The 18,153-nt window shown below is 39.1% G+C and overlaps 2 protein-coding genes across 7 annotated transcripts; both read right to left on the bottom strand.

Annotated features, from left to right (window-relative positions):
• Positions 1-511: 511 nt before the first annotated feature.
• trim107 (tripartite motif containing 107) lies at positions 512-4,374 on the bottom strand. 6 transcript variants are annotated; one of them, XM_039798262.1, is made up of 3 exons: positions 4,040-4,374; positions 2,963-3,083; positions 512-2,489 (listed from the first exon to the last, which is right to left on the bottom strand). In XM_039798262.1, exons 2-3 carry the CDS (start codon positions 2,964-2,966, stop codon positions 961-963), a joined length of 1,533 nt encoding a protein of 510 aa, XP_039654196.1. In that variant the 5' UTR covers positions 2,967-3,083; positions 4,040-4,374; the 3' UTR covers positions 512-960. The 6 variants fall into 6 exon arrangements, with proteins under 6 accessions (XP_039654196.1, XP_039654199.1, XP_039654198.1 ...); XM_039798265.1 differs by having other exon boundaries at positions 2,979-3,083; positions 4,040-4,373; XM_039798264.1 differs by having other exon boundaries at positions 2,917-3,083; positions 4,040-4,373.
• A 738-nt stretch (positions 4,375-5,112) lies between these two features.
• zgc:123305 lies at positions 5,113-17,482 on the bottom strand. Its single transcript, XM_039797798.1, has 11 exons — positions 17,127-17,482; positions 11,780-11,980; positions 11,589-11,684; positions 11,241-11,452; positions 10,551-10,689; positions 10,287-10,435; positions 8,850-8,936; positions 7,831-7,983; positions 7,492-7,606; positions 6,567-6,670; positions 5,113-6,474 (listed from the first exon to the last, which is right to left on the bottom strand). The coding sequence occupies exons 2-11, from the start codon at positions 11,969-11,971 to the stop codon at positions 6,324-6,326; spliced, it is 1,398 nt and encodes a 465-aa protein (XP_039653732.1). The 5' UTR covers positions 11,972-11,980; positions 17,127-17,482; the 3' UTR covers positions 5,113-6,323.
• Between the last annotated feature and the right edge of the window lie 671 nt (positions 17,483-18,153).

Here is an 18,153-nt window from a genome sequence, read left to right on the forward strand (position 1 = left end):
CTATTAAATATGTGCTAATTTGCATACATTTCCAGAACAGAAATGTGAACATTGAATAAAGCCAGATTAAAAATGATTTCTTCATTTTGTTGACATATTAGATTCGAAGGTTTTTACAGAGGGGATTTTTAGATATCTATTTTATCACTCCATAAATCAGAAAATACTGTCAACACTCAATAGCCCAATGTTCACCATGTTTTCAAAATAGCCAAAAAGCTCAAAATTGACCAGTAAATGAAAAAACAATGTTTTTGCCTGTAATGTGTCACCTTAAGTTAAGTAAAATGCAAATTACGGGAGAGTGACATCTCCCAAAGATGTAATAATATGAATATAATGGATATATTATGTGGGTTGAGATACTAGAAACAGAGCCATTGTCAATGTTACTAACACCTGTGCTTTTCCTACTATGACAAGTCAAAATGCCTCCTGTGAAAAAGGCCTATGTGTAAGAAGTTTAGTTTATCAGATGGAAATAAAAAAGAAAACACATCATAAAACACAATATTTTTTTAAATGTTTATGCCTTTTACATTGTTTATATCTTTAAATTTAAAGTGCATTACTCTAAAGCAAAAAAATTATAATAATTACAAAACAATGTCATTTATTGACACAACATTTTAAGCACTATGTTTCAGGCACACAATGAGTAATTCACCTTTATGGTTTTTATGCCTATGTAGACTTGAGAAGCAGTCATATAATATCCCAACAAGCATCCAACGTGCTAGGCAAAAGTAGGTGAGTAGCCAATAGATGATCAGGAAGTGCCATCAGAATTCCTGAACTCTTTGGAACAAGTTGCCTGAGGAATAAGGAAGTCTTCTCTCAAGACACAACTAAGACGTGAAATTCTTTAAATCGTACAAATCAAGAAATATTATTACTGTGCTCTTTCTACTATGCAGCGCCTTTGCAAAGAATATATAGTTGATAGAAATATCCTTAGGATTATGAATAAATAGTGGCACGTCCTTTGGGGTGCCCTGACATCATCCTGTAGGCCAGGTGCACTGGTTCAGTCAGGTTAGCTTTAAATGTGTACACATGAGTCTTCCCGCTGATGGGGCTGATGTTGTAGAAGCTCAGCCTGTGGGTCTTGAAACTCAGTCTGATCTCCAGCCTGTGTGAGACTGTGGTCCTCTTCAGCGGCACATTGTGACTCTGCTCAAAGGCTGTCAGCAGGTTGTTGAACCACATCAGACACCAGGAACTCCGGCTGCTTTCCAGAGCCGAGGGCAACCCGCTACGTTCTAGCTTCCCACTGTAGCACACGCCGATGATCCACGGAGAACATTCAAGCTCCACCTCCCAGCTATGTTCACCTTCAGAGAAGCTCTGGGTGCTGAGGACCTGGAAGAAGTTGGTGAACCTTTGAGGAGAGGATGGGTAGGGCTGTTTAGCAGCGCTGAAAGTCACCGTCTTCAAGTCCTCCGAGAGGACAAGGTTTGGGTGGGCTGTTTCTGGATCAAAGGTCACCTCTGAAGGGTTAAGGGTGTTTCGAAGGGAGCGCTGAATCTCTCCAAATCTTTCCCTTAGCTCAGCGTTCATGTCTTCCAGCTTGGGACAGGCTCGCGCAGAGTTGACTTTTGATTCAACATGGTCGTCCTCTTCTCCCACAGGCTTAGCCAGCAACTCCACAATGTGCGGTTCTAGAGTCTGGAGCTCATCACTAAATGCAGTCTTATCATCTTCAGTCAGAAGGGACTCTGCTTGGAGCACAGCTTGTCTCAGCTCAGAGACAAGCTCGGAAGCTTGGCTGACTCGTCTGCCTAGACTGGCTTCACCTGGACCCACCTCTTCTTCAATCAGCTGCATCACCTGTGTGCTGTAGCTCTGTGCCAAATCTTTTATCTGCCCTAAAAGTCTGCATGCTTTCTCTCTCAGCTGACAATTAGCAGTGGTCACCTCTAACTCTCGTTCCCTCTCCTTCCTCAGCACACTCTCTGCCATCTCCAACTTGAGGCTCAACTCTGTGACTTGAGATGCAATTCTGAATTTAGGTTCATCCATTTCCATCTTGCCATTGCCACTGCCATTCTTTCCCTTACACCCTGAGCTCTCCTCCCGGCTCTCCCCAGCTTTTGCTGTGTCCTGGTGGTGCTTTGTGTTTGATTCTTCTGTAACAGAGCTATGATCACTCTTGATTGTTACATGGCCGACGTCAGAAGGGTTTGCAGTGGAGTTGACTTTCCCAGCAGTGGCTTTGTAGGTCTCTATGATGCTGCACATTTTGAAGCTTTTCACAAGGGCTTTGGTTCCCTGGTACTCTGCCTGGCACTCAGGGCAGCTGTGTTGGTCAAGGCCTTCTCCCATTGTCTGAAGGCACGCAAAGCAGTAGATGTGACTACAGGGAAGAGAAACTGGCTCAGAGAAGAGCTGCAAGCAAATAGGGCATTTAAGCTCCAAAGCTAAAGCTTCTGGATCATCCATTTTAGAAAACTTTGCTTCAGTCTCACTCACAGACATGTTGACAAGCCCTAGAAAAACAGACAACTCAGGGTAAGACTTACAAAGAAATATGTATAGTTTATTATATACACTTGGATGACTTATTTGACTCTGTTAAGATTTTGAATGTCTATGTAATGAGTTAATAAATGTATTAAAGGCATAAGGGAAAAATGATTTAAAGTAAAAACAATTAAGTATAAATAAATATAAAGTATATTGACATATTTATTGTGTCAACTGGGAATTTTATTTCCCAACATGGATATCTTAATACCGAAATGCTGTTTTATTCAATATTAAATAAATGAATAGATACATAAATAAATAAATATGCCTTTGAAATGCACCATAAAATAAATAAATGAGGCAATAAAGACATAAATCATTAAATAAATGTAAATATTCATCTATCAATGAATCAATTAGTTAAATAAATATATGAAAAGGTTTTACTTTTACTTATTTCATGGTACTTTTATTTTCATAAGTCCACGCATACACATCTCAGAGCCCACCGATGTCTTCCGTTATGTCCGCACTCTCACTTCGCCAGCTTTTTTTTGCCCATGGCTCTGTTCTGAATGTGAGGATAGCCACGCCCCCTGATTTGCATATAAGAACTGGAAATAAACAGAGAGGGAAATCAATAAATGTGGCACGAGGAAATAAAAATCCACGGAAATAAATAAATAAATGTGTATTTATGAAATAAGTACTATGAAATAAGTAAAAGTAAAACCTTTTAATATAGTTAAGTAATGAATTCATTTGTATATGAATATTTACATTTATTTTATTATTTATTGCCTCATTTATTCATTTCAAAATGTATTTCAAGGTCATATTTTTTTTTTTTGGGCCTAAAAATAATCAAACTTAAATATAGGCTATTCCAGTCCAAAACATATAGGAGTCAGGGTTTAAAGTATAGTCATCGTTTCATAAATGACGGATATGGCCCCCCTGAATAATATAAACATGTTATGCATCTTTCTTGCAGGTGTATAGGAAAAAGGCCTACGAGGAAGTTACCGATGCCCATGCGTGACTAGCATAGCACAAGACAACAGTCCACGCATACAAGAAAAGTTATTTAAAAAAGAATCACAGGCAAAACTCTGCACAAGCTAGACCAAGGTTTTATCGTATGTTGTCTATTGTAATATGGGGCATTTTAGTCGCAGGAAGATGTTTCTAACGGCTATGAATGGTCCAAGAGCGAGGTCTAAAAATAGGTCAAATGTTACTGCGTCGTCAACCAGCTGTTTACTCGTCGGTTAAGTTTCGATTTCCAGCGAGCAGGATGTCCACGTGGCCGAATCACAAGTTTCAGTTTTATAAATCACTCATACTGTACATTGTTGTAGTTGTTATGCTGCAGGGTATAGCTTTGACTGAAATTAATTTGGCTTTGCTTCCTTGAAAAATAATTCGGTTTACATTCATAAGCGTCACTTAATGCGCATCAATAGCAAGCGAACTGTATTCAACTAAATATCGATTGTCCGTCGTTACAAAAAAAAGTCAAAGAATTAAGTGAAAGACAAAAGTAAACAAAAAAAAACCTATTACTTACCTATTACAACAGTTCTGTCTTGCTTCGACTCTTCCTGTTCAGGTAGCTCAGAGTCAATAACGCACTGACGCAGAGATCAGCAGTCCGCCTTTCAGAAACACTGACGCCTTCATTTGTCCCACTGGAGCTCAATGGGTAATCCATCTTGAGCAGCATGTTTCCGCCTGACTTCATATTTGCCAAACCTTTAAACCACTCTGCCCCTCAATCTAATATGGTAAATGCCATGCCCTCATAATTAGTATATCAGCATGTTAAAGGGGAACACCACCTAAATGAAGAATTCCAATTGGTTATTTCCATGGCCTAGGAAAGTTCAATCAATATTTGTGAACATGAGCTACTCTCTCAAAGCCTGAAACCAGAGAAGTAAGTCTCAAACGTGTGATGTCATCAAGTATAATGTCTGGAGCTGCTCCAGAGACAATGAAAGGGAGACTGTTTTTCTTTTCTTTCTCTTTTATACCTAAATGAGCTTTATTCTGTTGTAGTGCTCTCTTTTCTGAAACAGAAAATGTTCATATACTCAGAACATTCCCCTGGGTGCTCTGTGTCATATACCATTTTTCCCCAATCCATTGGCTATCGATTGGAGCAATTACAGACTTTATGCTTGATGACATCGCAAATTTTACTTTCTGGAGTCGTTCATGTTTACATGTAAATTCAGATGGATTTTGATTGTCTGTCAGTGTTTCTATTGTTCATCAAATCGCTCTGAAAGTGATCCCAACGATGCCTGCCACTGTCATCGTTATAGTTGTGGTGTGTTCTCCGGCATCCACTTGAGTTAGAATGATTTTTAAAACTACATTTTACTTTAACTACAAGTTATCATTATAGTTATCATTCTTGGTGTGGACAGCCTTTTTAGGAATAACGTGTATGGGTTTTTTAAATGGGCGTAGTTCCTCTTTAAGTACCTCTTGCTTAGTTTATTTTATTGCAAAAATATACAGAATATAGTAAGAATGCAAAAAAATATGCAGTGATAGCAATTGGGGATTTTAATTTGTCTCTTTTAATTAAGTACAAAAGATTAAAAAAAGTACATTGAATGTAAATATCAATCATTTCAAAGTGACAAAGATAACAGGTGGTGCTTTATTTTACATTTTTTCTATACAATTGGTTTAAAAAGTAACAGCAAAATCCTCAGCTCCAATGCATTTCTACACAGTTGGATGATAAGATATGCAAAAATTAATAAATATAACAATCATTATAGTACAAAGGCACAGCGCCAGGCTAAACCACTACTGTTCTCCTCCAAGGTCTGTTTACACTAATTAAAAATAAAAAGTCATGTCTGCCTGGCCCACCTCCGCATTTATGTAGTGTACAAACACTTCTAAACTTGGTATTACGGTACCTGAAAGGAAGGCATGTTGTAGTTTCACAATGATCATCTGCTCAGATCGTGTATTGCAGTCCTCAGGTATTAAGAAAAAATACTGCTATTGTCCCTTACAACCAACTCATACTCCATATTCATCTGCAGGCTTTGATTTAGCAGTTACCGCACCTTATAGCTAGCTTCCCATTCAAAGCTCTGATTACTTAGGACTCAGGTGAGTCAAATGTAAACAGAAAACATTGCTGCTTGACAAAAACAGAATATAGCTCAACATTGCTCAGGGCGAAACCCAGTTATCTCGTACTTAGGGTCAAACAGACTTTAAATAATCCAAAGCTTTTTAAATACATTCTCACACCATATTTGGTTGCTTGGTACATGGAGCTATAGAAACCCTCCCTCCACTACACACAATCTCAACTGAATGAAGGATAACAGGTTTGTTTTGTAGCTGTGTGTACTTGGGTCTATTTGAACTCAGAGCATGAGTTCAGAGCAGTGAACTGACAATTTCCAGCTCAGTCACAGAAAACAGGCAATAGTTTTGGTATGTGCAGAATTTAGGCATCACTAATACACAATACAATAGGATTTACACAAGAAAATAGCTAAATATTGTGTAAACAGCCACAGTCTGTGAGCACTGAGATTAAGTACTGCATAATGTTTTTACATTTAAGTATATGCATATTATGACTTTATTTGGCTCTATCTTTATAAGACGGGACAGTCGCCTCTTTCTGTTCCAGTTCATTCAGTGTCTTGTAAACAGGCACTACAGTTGGCAGGTATGTCAAAGGCAGTATTCAGGCATTCTGGGAAGTCTCATGCCTTTCAAGAAAAAAAAGAGTGAACAGAGAGAGTATATGTGCTTGCAATAAAACTTGTGTGTGTGGTGTTTTGGTAGATGTGGGTGTGTGTGTGTGTCTACAGTAGTGCATCCAGGTCCAGTTCTGCCAGAGGCTCCTTCAAATAGGAGAAACTGCTGATCTCGGGATAGTCCAAAGCAGAGGATGTGCTGCCATCGACAGAGAGATTGGGGAAGAAATGTTCCACCGATTCACTGAGGAGGCTGTACCTGCAAAACACACAAATTTATTTTTTCAGAATTTTTCAAAGCCTAAAAAGGGTGGAAAGGGTGTTTATATCTGTGTTCTGTTGCACACTTACGAGGACTTGTTGACTTTACTACTCTCCTGGATGAGCTCTCCTTTTGGGTTGACGGTAAATAACCTGGTATCAGGCACCCCAACCTGCTTGTAGGCATAAGCATCCTGCAAGATGTAAGGTAGCAAAACAATACAGTCACACAGAGTAGCTTCAGTGGGACTTTAACCTTTCCAGTATCTATGTAAACTAAAACGACTGTTTGGCTGTTATAGCACTCATCCATAATCATAAAACATTAGCCAGTGTTTACTTTATATCCAACAAGCAAACCCCAGACTTTAATTCCACATTTCTCGCTGTAGGAGCCATTTATATCCACCTTTTAGTTAGTTTAATTTAGCTATTATTTATTTTAGCCACTTGGGGGAGTATTGCACTGGGTGTGGCACGTCACTGGGAATTAGGTATATTTACAGGTGTGGAAATCAGTGAGGGAAGGTGTGGATGGCGGGGAACACACAGTTCTTACCATATCCGTGAGCACCCACTCTACAGACAGCAAGCCACAGCACTTTATTAATCAGCACTGGGTACTAGAACTATTTTATGTCAAATACAATTTTCTACTTTTATAATAAACGGGAACACCACCCAAAGAGAATCAATGCCTGGACCGAACAGAACACCATGCCATCCATGCAGAGGCTTATAGGATAGCCTCAACATTCAAACTTAATTTCTACTTGCTGGAGTGCATAACAGGAAGTGGATATTGAAAATAATAATATGTAAAAACATCTAAAACCCAATGGATGTGTTATTTGCCTTTTTCCTAACAGACATGATCTCTCTGTGATTATGTACACACAGGTTTGTGCCAGAGGCTAAAATCATTGCCAAATATGCAACCTGGAATAGCTTGACTGAAAACACTTGTTGCTGAAGGTTATGGCTGTATTAAGAGCTAGTCTGCAGTGTTGCTTACGTTAGTCTTGTTGCCAAAGGCCGCGTAGAAGGGCTCTCTCTGTGGGTTGAACAGGTCCTTGATGTCACTGAGACAGGCAATTTTAAACACCTCCGGCTTCTTCTCAATAACCTCTCTGCACAGGTCAGGACATTACACATAGTCAAAATGGACATCTATATTATTGAAGGGTTTGCGCACGCACGCACGCACGCACGCACGCACGGGCACGCACACACACACACACACACACACACACACACACTCACACTCACACACACACACACCTTTTAATTCAGTTAACGCTACAGTGTATTAGTGGGAAACTATCTGTAAAGTTGTATTAGTAGTATTTGTTACCTGTGTAGTGCTGAAAAGAGGCCGCTTGGGGCCAACAGTACAGGGCCTTGAGGGAGGACAATGCCTTGGTCATTGACCCACTGAAGGTAGTCCTTAGTGATGGCAGCCATACCTATGGCCCGTGCTGAACAATACAGGAACTTATAGCCATTTCTGCAATGAAAGGAGTCACCATATTAACATTTTAGTTTCATAACATGGAATAAGAAGAATGTGGAGTTTTCCACTTTTACTGCTTGTAATTGAGTTGACCTACAGCATTAAGTCACCGAATAGTTGCGTCAATACTTTCCACAACACATATGTAATGTATATCCTATTTCTCTGGATTTGTGTAACAGAAGATTAGCATTTCAAATAGAATCCAATCTTTATTCAATTAACTGAAAAGCTGAGCTCGTTTTAAAAGTACAACATAAGGCGTATGAAAATGGAGATAAACAGGGAAACATCTGGCAATGCAGATTAGCGACTCGGCTGCAACTAATATTACATCAGAATCAAATCATCAGCAGTGGCTCTGATCTGCTTTTGCTTTTTAAAGGTGCTCTAAGCGATGTTGGGTGATGTCATTTCTTGTTGACGTTCGAAATATTGTCAAACAAAACGGAGGCTAGTTCGCCCCTCACTCCTCATCCCCCCCCTCCCTTCCGTGCACTAACCCCCCAACCCCCACCCCCAAATCCTTCTTGTCGGTTATTGGCTGGAACACTGTTTGTTATGTTTCATGGTGCAGGTTGGCGCACTTTGTTTTTGTTGCCGTTTGTGGAGCCATCTACAGAGACCGCGTTTTTTTACAGTGTGTTCACGGGACAGGCAGCTAGCGGATAGTGAGGAGATCTTTGCTGTATGTGACAAAAACATTTTGTAGCCTAAAAAACGTGTGACATCACTTAGAGCACCTTTAGGTAATGTGTGTAAAAGTTCAGTAAAAGGACCTGGTAAAAAAGGAAAAACCGTTGATGGTTTTTGCTCTTTGACTGCTGATAAGATTTTCCAAAAAAAGTCATTTTACATACTGGTGTATTTTGTGGTAGAGTTTGGCGATTCCTTTGTGTGTCCAGTCTTTACCAAACCGAGGTAGAATTTGACCCAGAGCATCAGACCTGCAGCAGACGGACAGTGAAGACTCATAATACTGTAACTATGTAGGTTCAACCAATGTTCCACAGCAAATCTTTAATAATGATAGGAACTATGAATTGCGTTGGATCCAAAGTTCTATTGGGCTATATTATTAATGATCTTCCGCAATCCTGCTCTACTTGTCATATTCATTTATATGCAGATGATACAGTGATCTATTCCTCCAAGCCAGATATCTTACACATTGAGCATTCACTACAGGCTGACTTTGATGCCGTTCAAAAATGGTTTTCACATAACAAACTTTTATTTAATAAGAAGAAATCATATACCATGTTGTTTGGCACAAAATTTAATTTTCTTCACCCAGTTAATAATTGTTCAATTCGCTTTTTGGATGGAACAACATTTGAGAAAGTGGAGGAATTTAAATATCTTGGTCTCTTGCTTGATTCTCAGCTTTCTTTTAAACCTCATATTAATTCAGTTATTAAAAAAATAAACATTACATCGTTCTATCAACTGTTTTACACTACAGGTTAGGAAAAGGATCATCTCACAACTTCTATTACCAATATTAGATTATGCAGATGTTATTTATCAGAATACCTCCAAAACAAATCGTATCCCTCTCAATGTAGCCTATAACAGTCTCTGTCGATTTGTTCTGAGGTGTCCTTATAGAACCCATCATTGTCTGATGTATGAGTCGCTTCATTGGTTAACACCCAAATCTATAAGGCATTCTCACTGGCTGCATTTTATTTTTAAATCAATTTTCTTTAACTATCCTACTTATTTGAAACAACATTTAATTCCATATAGATCAACATATACTGTGTACCCCTTTTTCTTTGTTCCCAGAATCTCCAAAGAAATTGGATGACGTGCCTTTAAATTTAAAGCACCATCTGATTGGAATACCTTGCCCACTTCACTTAGATCAATTACTTCATTTGTTTTGTTTAAGGCATTTGTCTTTAATTATTTACAAATAACCTGCTCTTGTTTCTAACTTGACATATTACTATATATTTTTGTTGATTTATTTATTTTATGAGTTGGCTCCTGTTTGTGCATCTACTAAAATAGCATCATATTTGGGATGTATGCAAATTTACTGTGTTAATTGTATGTATATGGGGGAGGGGGATCAGTTGTTGTTGGAGCAGTTAGGCTTGGGAGTGATGTATGTATTTTTGAATGTATTTTGTGTTTTGTATTTACTGTTTAATTGTTTTAAGGACCCCCTCGAAAATGAGATGATTCATCTCAAGGGGTTATCCTACTAATAAATACATCTATTCTATATATATATATATATATATATATATATACACACCATAGCGTGCAAGGAAAGTTGTTTTTACTTAGTGATGGTGCCGTCTATGTCTGATATGATGACTCGATCGTCCCACTTCCACAGGTAGATGGCAACCTCACAGCGGCAGGTGCCTTGGTATTGTGTGGTCACACTGAACACCACCTTGTTGGCTCCCTCACGCAGGTTTAACTTCTCCTGGTTATGAGAATGGAGAGTTAGCTAAAGTGGACAGAGTGGTCATCCTCTACATACATTAAACATTTATCTGGGCATCTGAATGTGTGTGTGTGTGTGTGTGTGTATCTCTTACTATCTGATTAGAGGTCAGACGTAGTGATTTGCGGTACATCTCGGTGATACACTGAGTGGCGCTGAGGATTTTTGTTGATAGGCTGGAAGGAATCATGGCTTCAATCTCTTCATCACTGTCGATGTCATCCAACGTGGCTCTGGAGAAACAACACACAAGTCAATTAACACTTTCTGTTTGGCTTAGATTTCACAGCGTATTTATTGATAATTGATAAACTCCCCAATGTTACAAATACAATTATTTAGTGATCTGTGCATGACAGTAAAAATAAAAAATAAAATCGACATGGTGATCTGTATCAGTGATTGGCTGTCACATATCTTAAACTTTAGTTTTGTCAAACGCTGACGTAGCTGCTCATCATGACAACTGAATATAGGATAGAATATTTATTGAGTAATGCACTATATGGACAGAGTTTGAGCACACTCTGGTGGTGCAAAGGTAAACTACATAATGATAGTTTGAACTGATACACAAAATTTCTTAAAAAAATAAAAAATAAAGTATAAAAATAATTTTGCCCCAATTATCTGTTCTTGTGTTGTGGTGCATATGTGAAGAGACTCTGCAGTTATGTAGAGGATCCATCTAAAGGAAACTTGTACCTTCTCAAAAATTGAACTACATAACTACAAGCATAAGCTATTAGAAGTTTGCAGAGCGCTACAACTGTGATTGGTTTACTTGGGCTGCTGTGTGTTTTCTTCTTTTGTGTTTGTCCATAGGACAACGTTATTCTCTTCTCTCAGGTGAATGTCAGAAAGCATGCGTTTGCGGTGGTGTTTCTTCCTGCAGGCGCCAGATCTGGCGATGGAGGATCCCTCAGGGGTTTCTTCGATCTCCTCAGGGACCTCAAGAGGAATTGGGGAAGTGCACGGTTGGGCTGGGACCTGGGACTGAGGGAGATAACAAAGAAACATATATTCATAAACATATTATATTATAATGATGGAAACCGATAACTGACTGCCCAAATGAAGTTACCAAAGAATTGAGAAATGGCCTATGGCCATCAAATGTTGGTCCTCTTACCTCCTCGTTTTCATTTTCCTCCACAAAAAAAGCTTCTCCATTGTCACCCAGCTTCATGTGCAGGTCAACTGATTCTCCATTGATCTCAATGTCCACCTAAAAATCACAGTGATGCATGTATGTGTCAAAGAAAAAAAGCAGAGAGATAGAACTGTAGTTCAAATAATGTAATGAGACAGAGAAACACTGACAATCTTCTCCTTGGAACGCAGCACACCCAGCTTGCCAAAGCGGACGTGAAAGGGGGAACACTGGAACGATCCATCAGGCTGTCGCACCACAATGACATCGATCCCTCCGGTGAGAGTGGCGGGGTTAAGGCCACGGTACACCTCCTTCGCCGTCACAAATACCGTCTCCGCAAACTGGCCCACAATATTCATGGTTTGGGACTGGAAACAAAAAACAAGAAGTGAGAACAGGGAGGCCAAGTTTCACGAAAAAGGAACAAAAAGTGTCTGCATTCAGTATTTTCTGTTGTCTGCGGTTTGATCCTTGAAACTTTTTTCACAATTTCAGCAGCACTCAACAACAATGTCATTCCTTGATAGAAAATGTAGAAGCCGCTATTATAGAATTACAAGTTCTCATAACAAGTCTCTAGCTTACCCAACGTAAGGAGCTTGGGTAGGAGCTTAATGACCAAGGTTAATACCGTTAAAAATTAGTCCAGTATAAGTGTTACACACTCTAGAAAAAAGCAAAATCTGCCCTGGGTTAATGAACAAGTATGGATTCTAATGAAGCAGAGGGATCATGCACTAAAAACTGCAATTAAGTCAGGGTTAGCCCATCATAGGAGAACCTTTCAACGGTTACTTAATAAAGTTGTAAATTAATTGAGAAAGGCAAAAGCAAAGTTTTTTATTGATATTATAAATGATTCTAAAGGGAACAGTAGGCAAACTTGGAAAACATCAATAGAGCTTTAAAGAACACCAAAAAAAAGAGATAAAGAGTTTGAATTACAAGTACAGGGAACCTTAACTAAAGACAAAGATCAAATTTCTTCTATGTTTAATAGTTATTTTATAGATTCAGTTCAAGATTTGGCACAAGGCTTTGGTCTAAGAGGGAAGGTCATTACACCATCAAATGATAATCTTCCACTGTTTAGCATCTCTGAAGTGCCAGAATCTTCCATAACTAAAATCTTAGGCAAGTTTAAGAACTCTAAGGCTAAAGATGTTTTTGCTTGTGATTGTGCATTTCTGAAGAAGTATAAAAGCATCCTTTGTACTCCAATTGCTCATCTGGTAAATCTATCCATTAAACAAAGTTTTTTTCCCAATGCCTGGAAATCAGCTGTAATAACCCCTGTTTTTAAAGCTGGAAATGCAACTAATATAACCAACTATAGACCTATCAGTATCCTCCCTGTTGTCTCCAAAGTAACAGAAAGGATAGTCTGTGACCAGTTGCTAGCCTATTTAAATCAAGGCTATTTTCCACTGCACCCCATGCAGTTTGGATTCAGGAAACACCATGCCACAGAAACAGCTACTTGTGACTTTTTTGAGCAAATAAAATACAGCCTTGACAATGGAGGGGTTGTTGGGGCTGTTTTCCTCGATTTTAAGAAGGCATTTGATACAGTGAATCATAATGTTTTGTTATCCAAACTGTCAAAGATTAATTTCTCTCCCAATGCTCTGACATGGATGGAGTCTTATTTAGATTCTAGAAAGCAGTGCACCAGGATTAATGATAGATGCTCCTCCTTTGCTAACTCCACTACTGGCGTCCCTCAGAGATCTATTTTAGGACCAATTTTATTTAGTTTATATATTAATGACCAGCCACTGATTTGCCCAGAAGTCCACATCCAAATGTACGCAGACGATACGGTTATCTATACCCATGCAAAAACTAGAGAACAAGCTGCAGCAAAACTTACTGCAGTTCTAACCAAAGTATCAGACAGGTTAACTCTCAGTTGTCTTACTCTTAATGTAAGCAAAACAGTGGGCATGTATTTCTCTATCAAGAGGAATGTTACACAACATCAGCCCGATATCTGTATTATGGGAGAGGTGATACATATTGTTGATCATTTTAAGTATCTGGGCATAATTATTGATTCTAACTTAAGTTTTAAAAAACACATAAAAAAAGATCTCCAATTGTGTCAGAGCTAGTTTAGCTAATTTTAGACATATAAGACACCAGTTACCAATAGCCGCAGTTAAACTTTTTTTGCATTCAATGATCTTCTCACATTTATCTTACTGTTCTACAAGCTGGCCTTGACCAACTGCCACTTTGATCGTTTGAAAGCCATACGCACAACTGGCACGTATGCACAACCGGCACATACGGGTACTTTGCTAAAACTCAAGGCCGCGCCCCCTTTTGGGGGATAGAAAACAGATGGTCCCATAGAAGTCAATGCAATTTGACGTGTGTTTGGATCATAATTTTGACAAATGTGTGTGGAATTGTTTCTTGTTAAACAGATGGTTTGTTTTATACACATGTCTAATGTTTATTGTATAACCTTGCCTGAACCTGAGCATTCACGATACCTTAGTAAACTAAGGTTGATCGCCGTCTTGTCCCCTCAATCTTCCCCCGTATCAGTAGATCAATGACCCAACACGGTGGCCGCATACTGCTAAATGTAGAAATACATATCTGATTAAATCACTACTGTTAGGCTGAGTGTCGTTTGTAATTAATCAACCTGTTATTAATAACCAACTGTTCGATCTATAAGCTGAGATTTAGTTGGAGACGACAGTCTGATGCTGCTAAACTGTTAGCAGCTTCCTACTAAAGCTAACGTTAGCTATCCATCAGTAGTAACTGTCACCAGCATCATTTACCACACTGACTGACAATATTCACGTTTCTTATGAGCCTCATATATCATTGTGAAAGTCTCGATTAACCCGCTACACAACAGCTGTTTCTCTCCTGATGTGACATCGTGATTCTTCCCTCTCACAGGGAGCCTCTGTGATGCTGGTCTGGTCTATAGCCTGGAGCCAAAGCCCATCTATCAGGATCTATTTTAGGACATGGCAAGAGGACAAATCGAAGACCGGGGTTTTTGGATGTATTGTTAGTGCAACAAACTACTCAGCAACCTTTCGACATAGTTATTAATTCAAAACGGTTGGTTGTTTAAAGTAAAAGTTTGGATCGATTTACATTTCCTCTGTCGTTACACTGTTGTCGTCTATGGGGAACGCGGGATTGTTTTCCCCTAAAAGTGGGCGTGAATCTGTTCAGAGACAGTCATTCTATGACGTTGCGCCGGTTGTGCGTATGATGTCTCTCTCTCATGGGTGGGCCAAACAAAGCAGAGAAAGGGGAGGTAACCTTGCTCCTCATGACCTCATAAGGAGCAAGATTCCAGATCGGCCCATCTGAGCTTTAATTTTCTTAAAGGCAGAGCAGGATACCCAGGGCTCGGTTTACACCTATCGCCATTTCTAGCCACATATTAATGTTAAAAAAACCTCATAAAGTGAAATTTTCATTCCATGGGAACTTTAAAACGAATTTTACAGTCTTGTAATCTGTTCCGGCGCGAGGGATACAGTGATTTGGAACAGGTGTTGCACCAAATTCTGTGACCTGTCGAATTTGTGACTTTAGAGGGCGCTGTTGTAGTAGAGTCTATAACTGTACTGAGCTGTACTGACACGCTGACGAGGCACTTACACAAATAACGTAAGCTCATAGAGGACTAAAGACATATGAACGGGCTACTAAAGAAATGAACTACTTACTGAAATTCAAATGCAGATCTATTTACTGAAATTCTAACGCACAGTAAACGTAATATAGTCTATTTTCATCAACAAACAACCATTTCTGCAGAGTTATAGTGGGGTAACATAATTTGACAGTACGCCTATCAAAATATGTGACATTGTCCTGCTGAAGTCCACCTGTTCACAGAAGTGATGAAAGCTGTTTGGTTAAACCAGGGAAAATAAGAGGAGTTACCTGAGATAGTGTTATGGTTTTATGTGTGTGTATCAGTCAATTTCTGCAGCTGGTAACATAATTTGACAGTAGGCCTATCAAAATATGTGACCGATCTGGCTGGTTTGGAGTCATCTGATGGTTTGTTGTGTCCTAACCTTCCCAAGTTCACCCGTTGATTGGGCAGCTGTTTGGTTGCAGTCTCCTATAGCAATTATTTTCTCGCATTCGAATTTCAGTAAGTAGTTCATTTTTTTAGTAGCCCGTTCATATGTCTTTAGTCCTCTACGAGTTTACGTTATTTGCGTAAGTGCCTCGTCAGTGTGTCAGTACTAGGGTTGGGTATCGTTTGGGTTTTTTTCGATTCCGGTGCTAAATCGATACTTTTAAAACGGTGCCGGTGCCTAAACGGTGCCTGAACCGGTACTTTTCAATAAAGTTAAAAAAAAAGAAGAAGAAAAAAAAAATAAGGGTAGTAAACAACAGTCAGTGACTTGTTTATTGCTAAGGCCATGGTCAAAATTAAAGATTTAACTATAACAATAACTTATTTCACCAGTAAATTGCTGTTGAACCCCAGATGGGAAACGGGTATTTTACAATTACTGTGAATGCACCACGAGGCAACCTGTTTTAAGTGAATGCACCGTCTGTGTTGTTTAATTCCGACAACGGCAGCTGCGAATGAACGCACCGTCTGTGTTGTTTAATTCCGACAACGGCAGCTGCGAGTGAACGCACCGTCTGTGTTGTTTAATTCCGACAACGGCAGCTGCAAGTGAACACACCGTCTGTGTTGTTTAATTCCGACCATATAAACATACTGTATATCTATGAATTCCGACAACGGCAGCTGCTGCGCTGCAGTGCAGACTGTTAAATCCCGCTGTTGAAGTCCTCCACAGTGAAATACAGTCACACTTTACACTGTTTAACGTTAGCTGTCAGCATTTTACCGGTGTTTAATCCAGCTGCTAGCTAAAGGTAGGCTAACGTTACATGCTGTCAGGTGTAGTGTAAAGTCAAGCACCGAAATGAGGCACCGAAACTTTCGTTATTAGTCGGTCTCGTTACTACCGTTTACGTCGGCACCGGTTCCCTATTGGCACCGAGTTTCGGTACCCAACCCTAGTCAGTACCCGAGGTCAGTACAGCTCAGTACAACAGCGCCCTCTAGAGTCACAGAATTCGACAGGTCACAGCATTTGGTGCTATTACATTCATTTATGAACAGTTTCAAACATCTGGCCAACTCCACGGATATAAGTGGATGTACACAAAATGCAAATAGAATGGATTAAACATAAGGAAAGAGGATGTTTGATTAATTCTACGTCGTAGTCTAGATCCAAGATCCAGAATGAGGAGACGGCTCCGTCGCCGAAACTACTTTGCTAAAGGGCCTTATTTTATGAAAACAAATCTAGAGTTTAGGGAGCACATGAAACTAAACTTTAGATTTGCTTTGCTCATGTCCCCTTAGGGGCTCCGTACGCATCACTAGCAAGCGAATTCTGCATTCAACTAATATCGATTGTCCGTCATTACAAAAAAAGTCAAAGAATTAAGTGAAAGACAAAAGTAAAAGAAAAAAGGACTTACCTATTAGGCTGCAACAGTTCTGTTTTGCTTCGACTCTTCCTGTTCAGGTAGCTCAGAGTATAGACTAATAATATACAGTCTATGGCTCAGAGTCAATGACGCACTGAAGCAGAGATCAGCAGTCCGCCTTTCAGAAACACTGACGCCTTCATTTGTCCCACTGGAGCTCAATCTTGGGCAGCATGCTTCCGCCTGACTTCATACTGGTATATCAGCATGTTAAAAGGGGAACACCACCTAAATGAAGAATTCCAATTGGTTATTTCCATGGCCTAGGAAAGTTCAATCAATATTTGTGAACATGAATCTCTCAAAGCCTGAAACCAGAGAAGTAAGTCTCAAACTTGTGATGTCATCAAGTATAAAGTCTGGAGCTGCTCCAGAGACAATGAAAGGGAGACTGTTTTTCTTTTCTTTCTCTTTTATACCCAAATGAGCTTTATTCTGTTGTAGTGCTCTCTTTTCTGAAACAGAAAATGTTCATATACTCAGAACATTCCCCTGGGTGCTCTGTGTCATATACCATTTTTCCCCAATCCATTGGCTATCGATTGGAGCGATTACAGACTTTATGCTTGATGACATCGCAAATTTAAGTTTCTGGACTTGTTCATGTTTACATGTAAATTCAGATGGATTTTGATTGTCAGTGTTTCTATTGTTCATCAAATCGCTCTGAAAGTGATCCCAATGATAATGTCCCACTGTCATAGTTATATTGTTGGTGTGTACTCATCCACTTGAGTTAGAATGATTTTTAAAACTACATTTTAAAAGTTATCATTATAGTTATCATTCTTGGTGTGGACAGCCTTTTTAGGAATAACATGAATGGGTTTTTAAAATGGGCGTAGTTCCTCTTTAAGTACCTCTTGCTTAGTTTATTTTATTGCAAAAACTATTAGACTATTAGTAAGAATGCAAAAAAATAAACAGTGATAGCAATTGGGAATTTTAATTTGTCTCTTTTAATTAAGTACAAAAGAAAAGAAAAAAAGTACATTGAATGTAAATATCAATCATTTCA

Source organism: Perca fluviatilis, chromosome 4, assembly GCF_010015445.1.
Source record: "Perca fluviatilis chromosome 4, GENO_Pfluv_1.0, whole genome shotgun sequence".
In the NCBI taxonomy this organism is placed as follows: domain Eukaryota; kingdom Metazoa; phylum Chordata; class Actinopteri; order Perciformes; family Percidae; genus Perca; species Perca fluviatilis.

Excerpts from the sequence above, each read along its gene's own strand:
- zgc:123305 (XM_039797798.1), bottom strand. The coding sequence starts at position 11,971 with ATGAATATTGTGGGCCAGTTTGCGGAGACGGTATTTGTGACGGCGAAG. Across the intron at positions 10,436-10,550 it reads GTCTGACCTCTAATCAGATA|GAGAAGTTAAACCTGCGTGA; the intron begins GTAAGAGATACA and ends TCTCATAACCAG. Across the intron at positions 8,937-10,286 it reads ATAGACGGCACCATCACTAA|GTCTGATGCTCTGGGTCAAA; the intron begins GTAAAAACAACT and ends CGTCTGCTGCAG.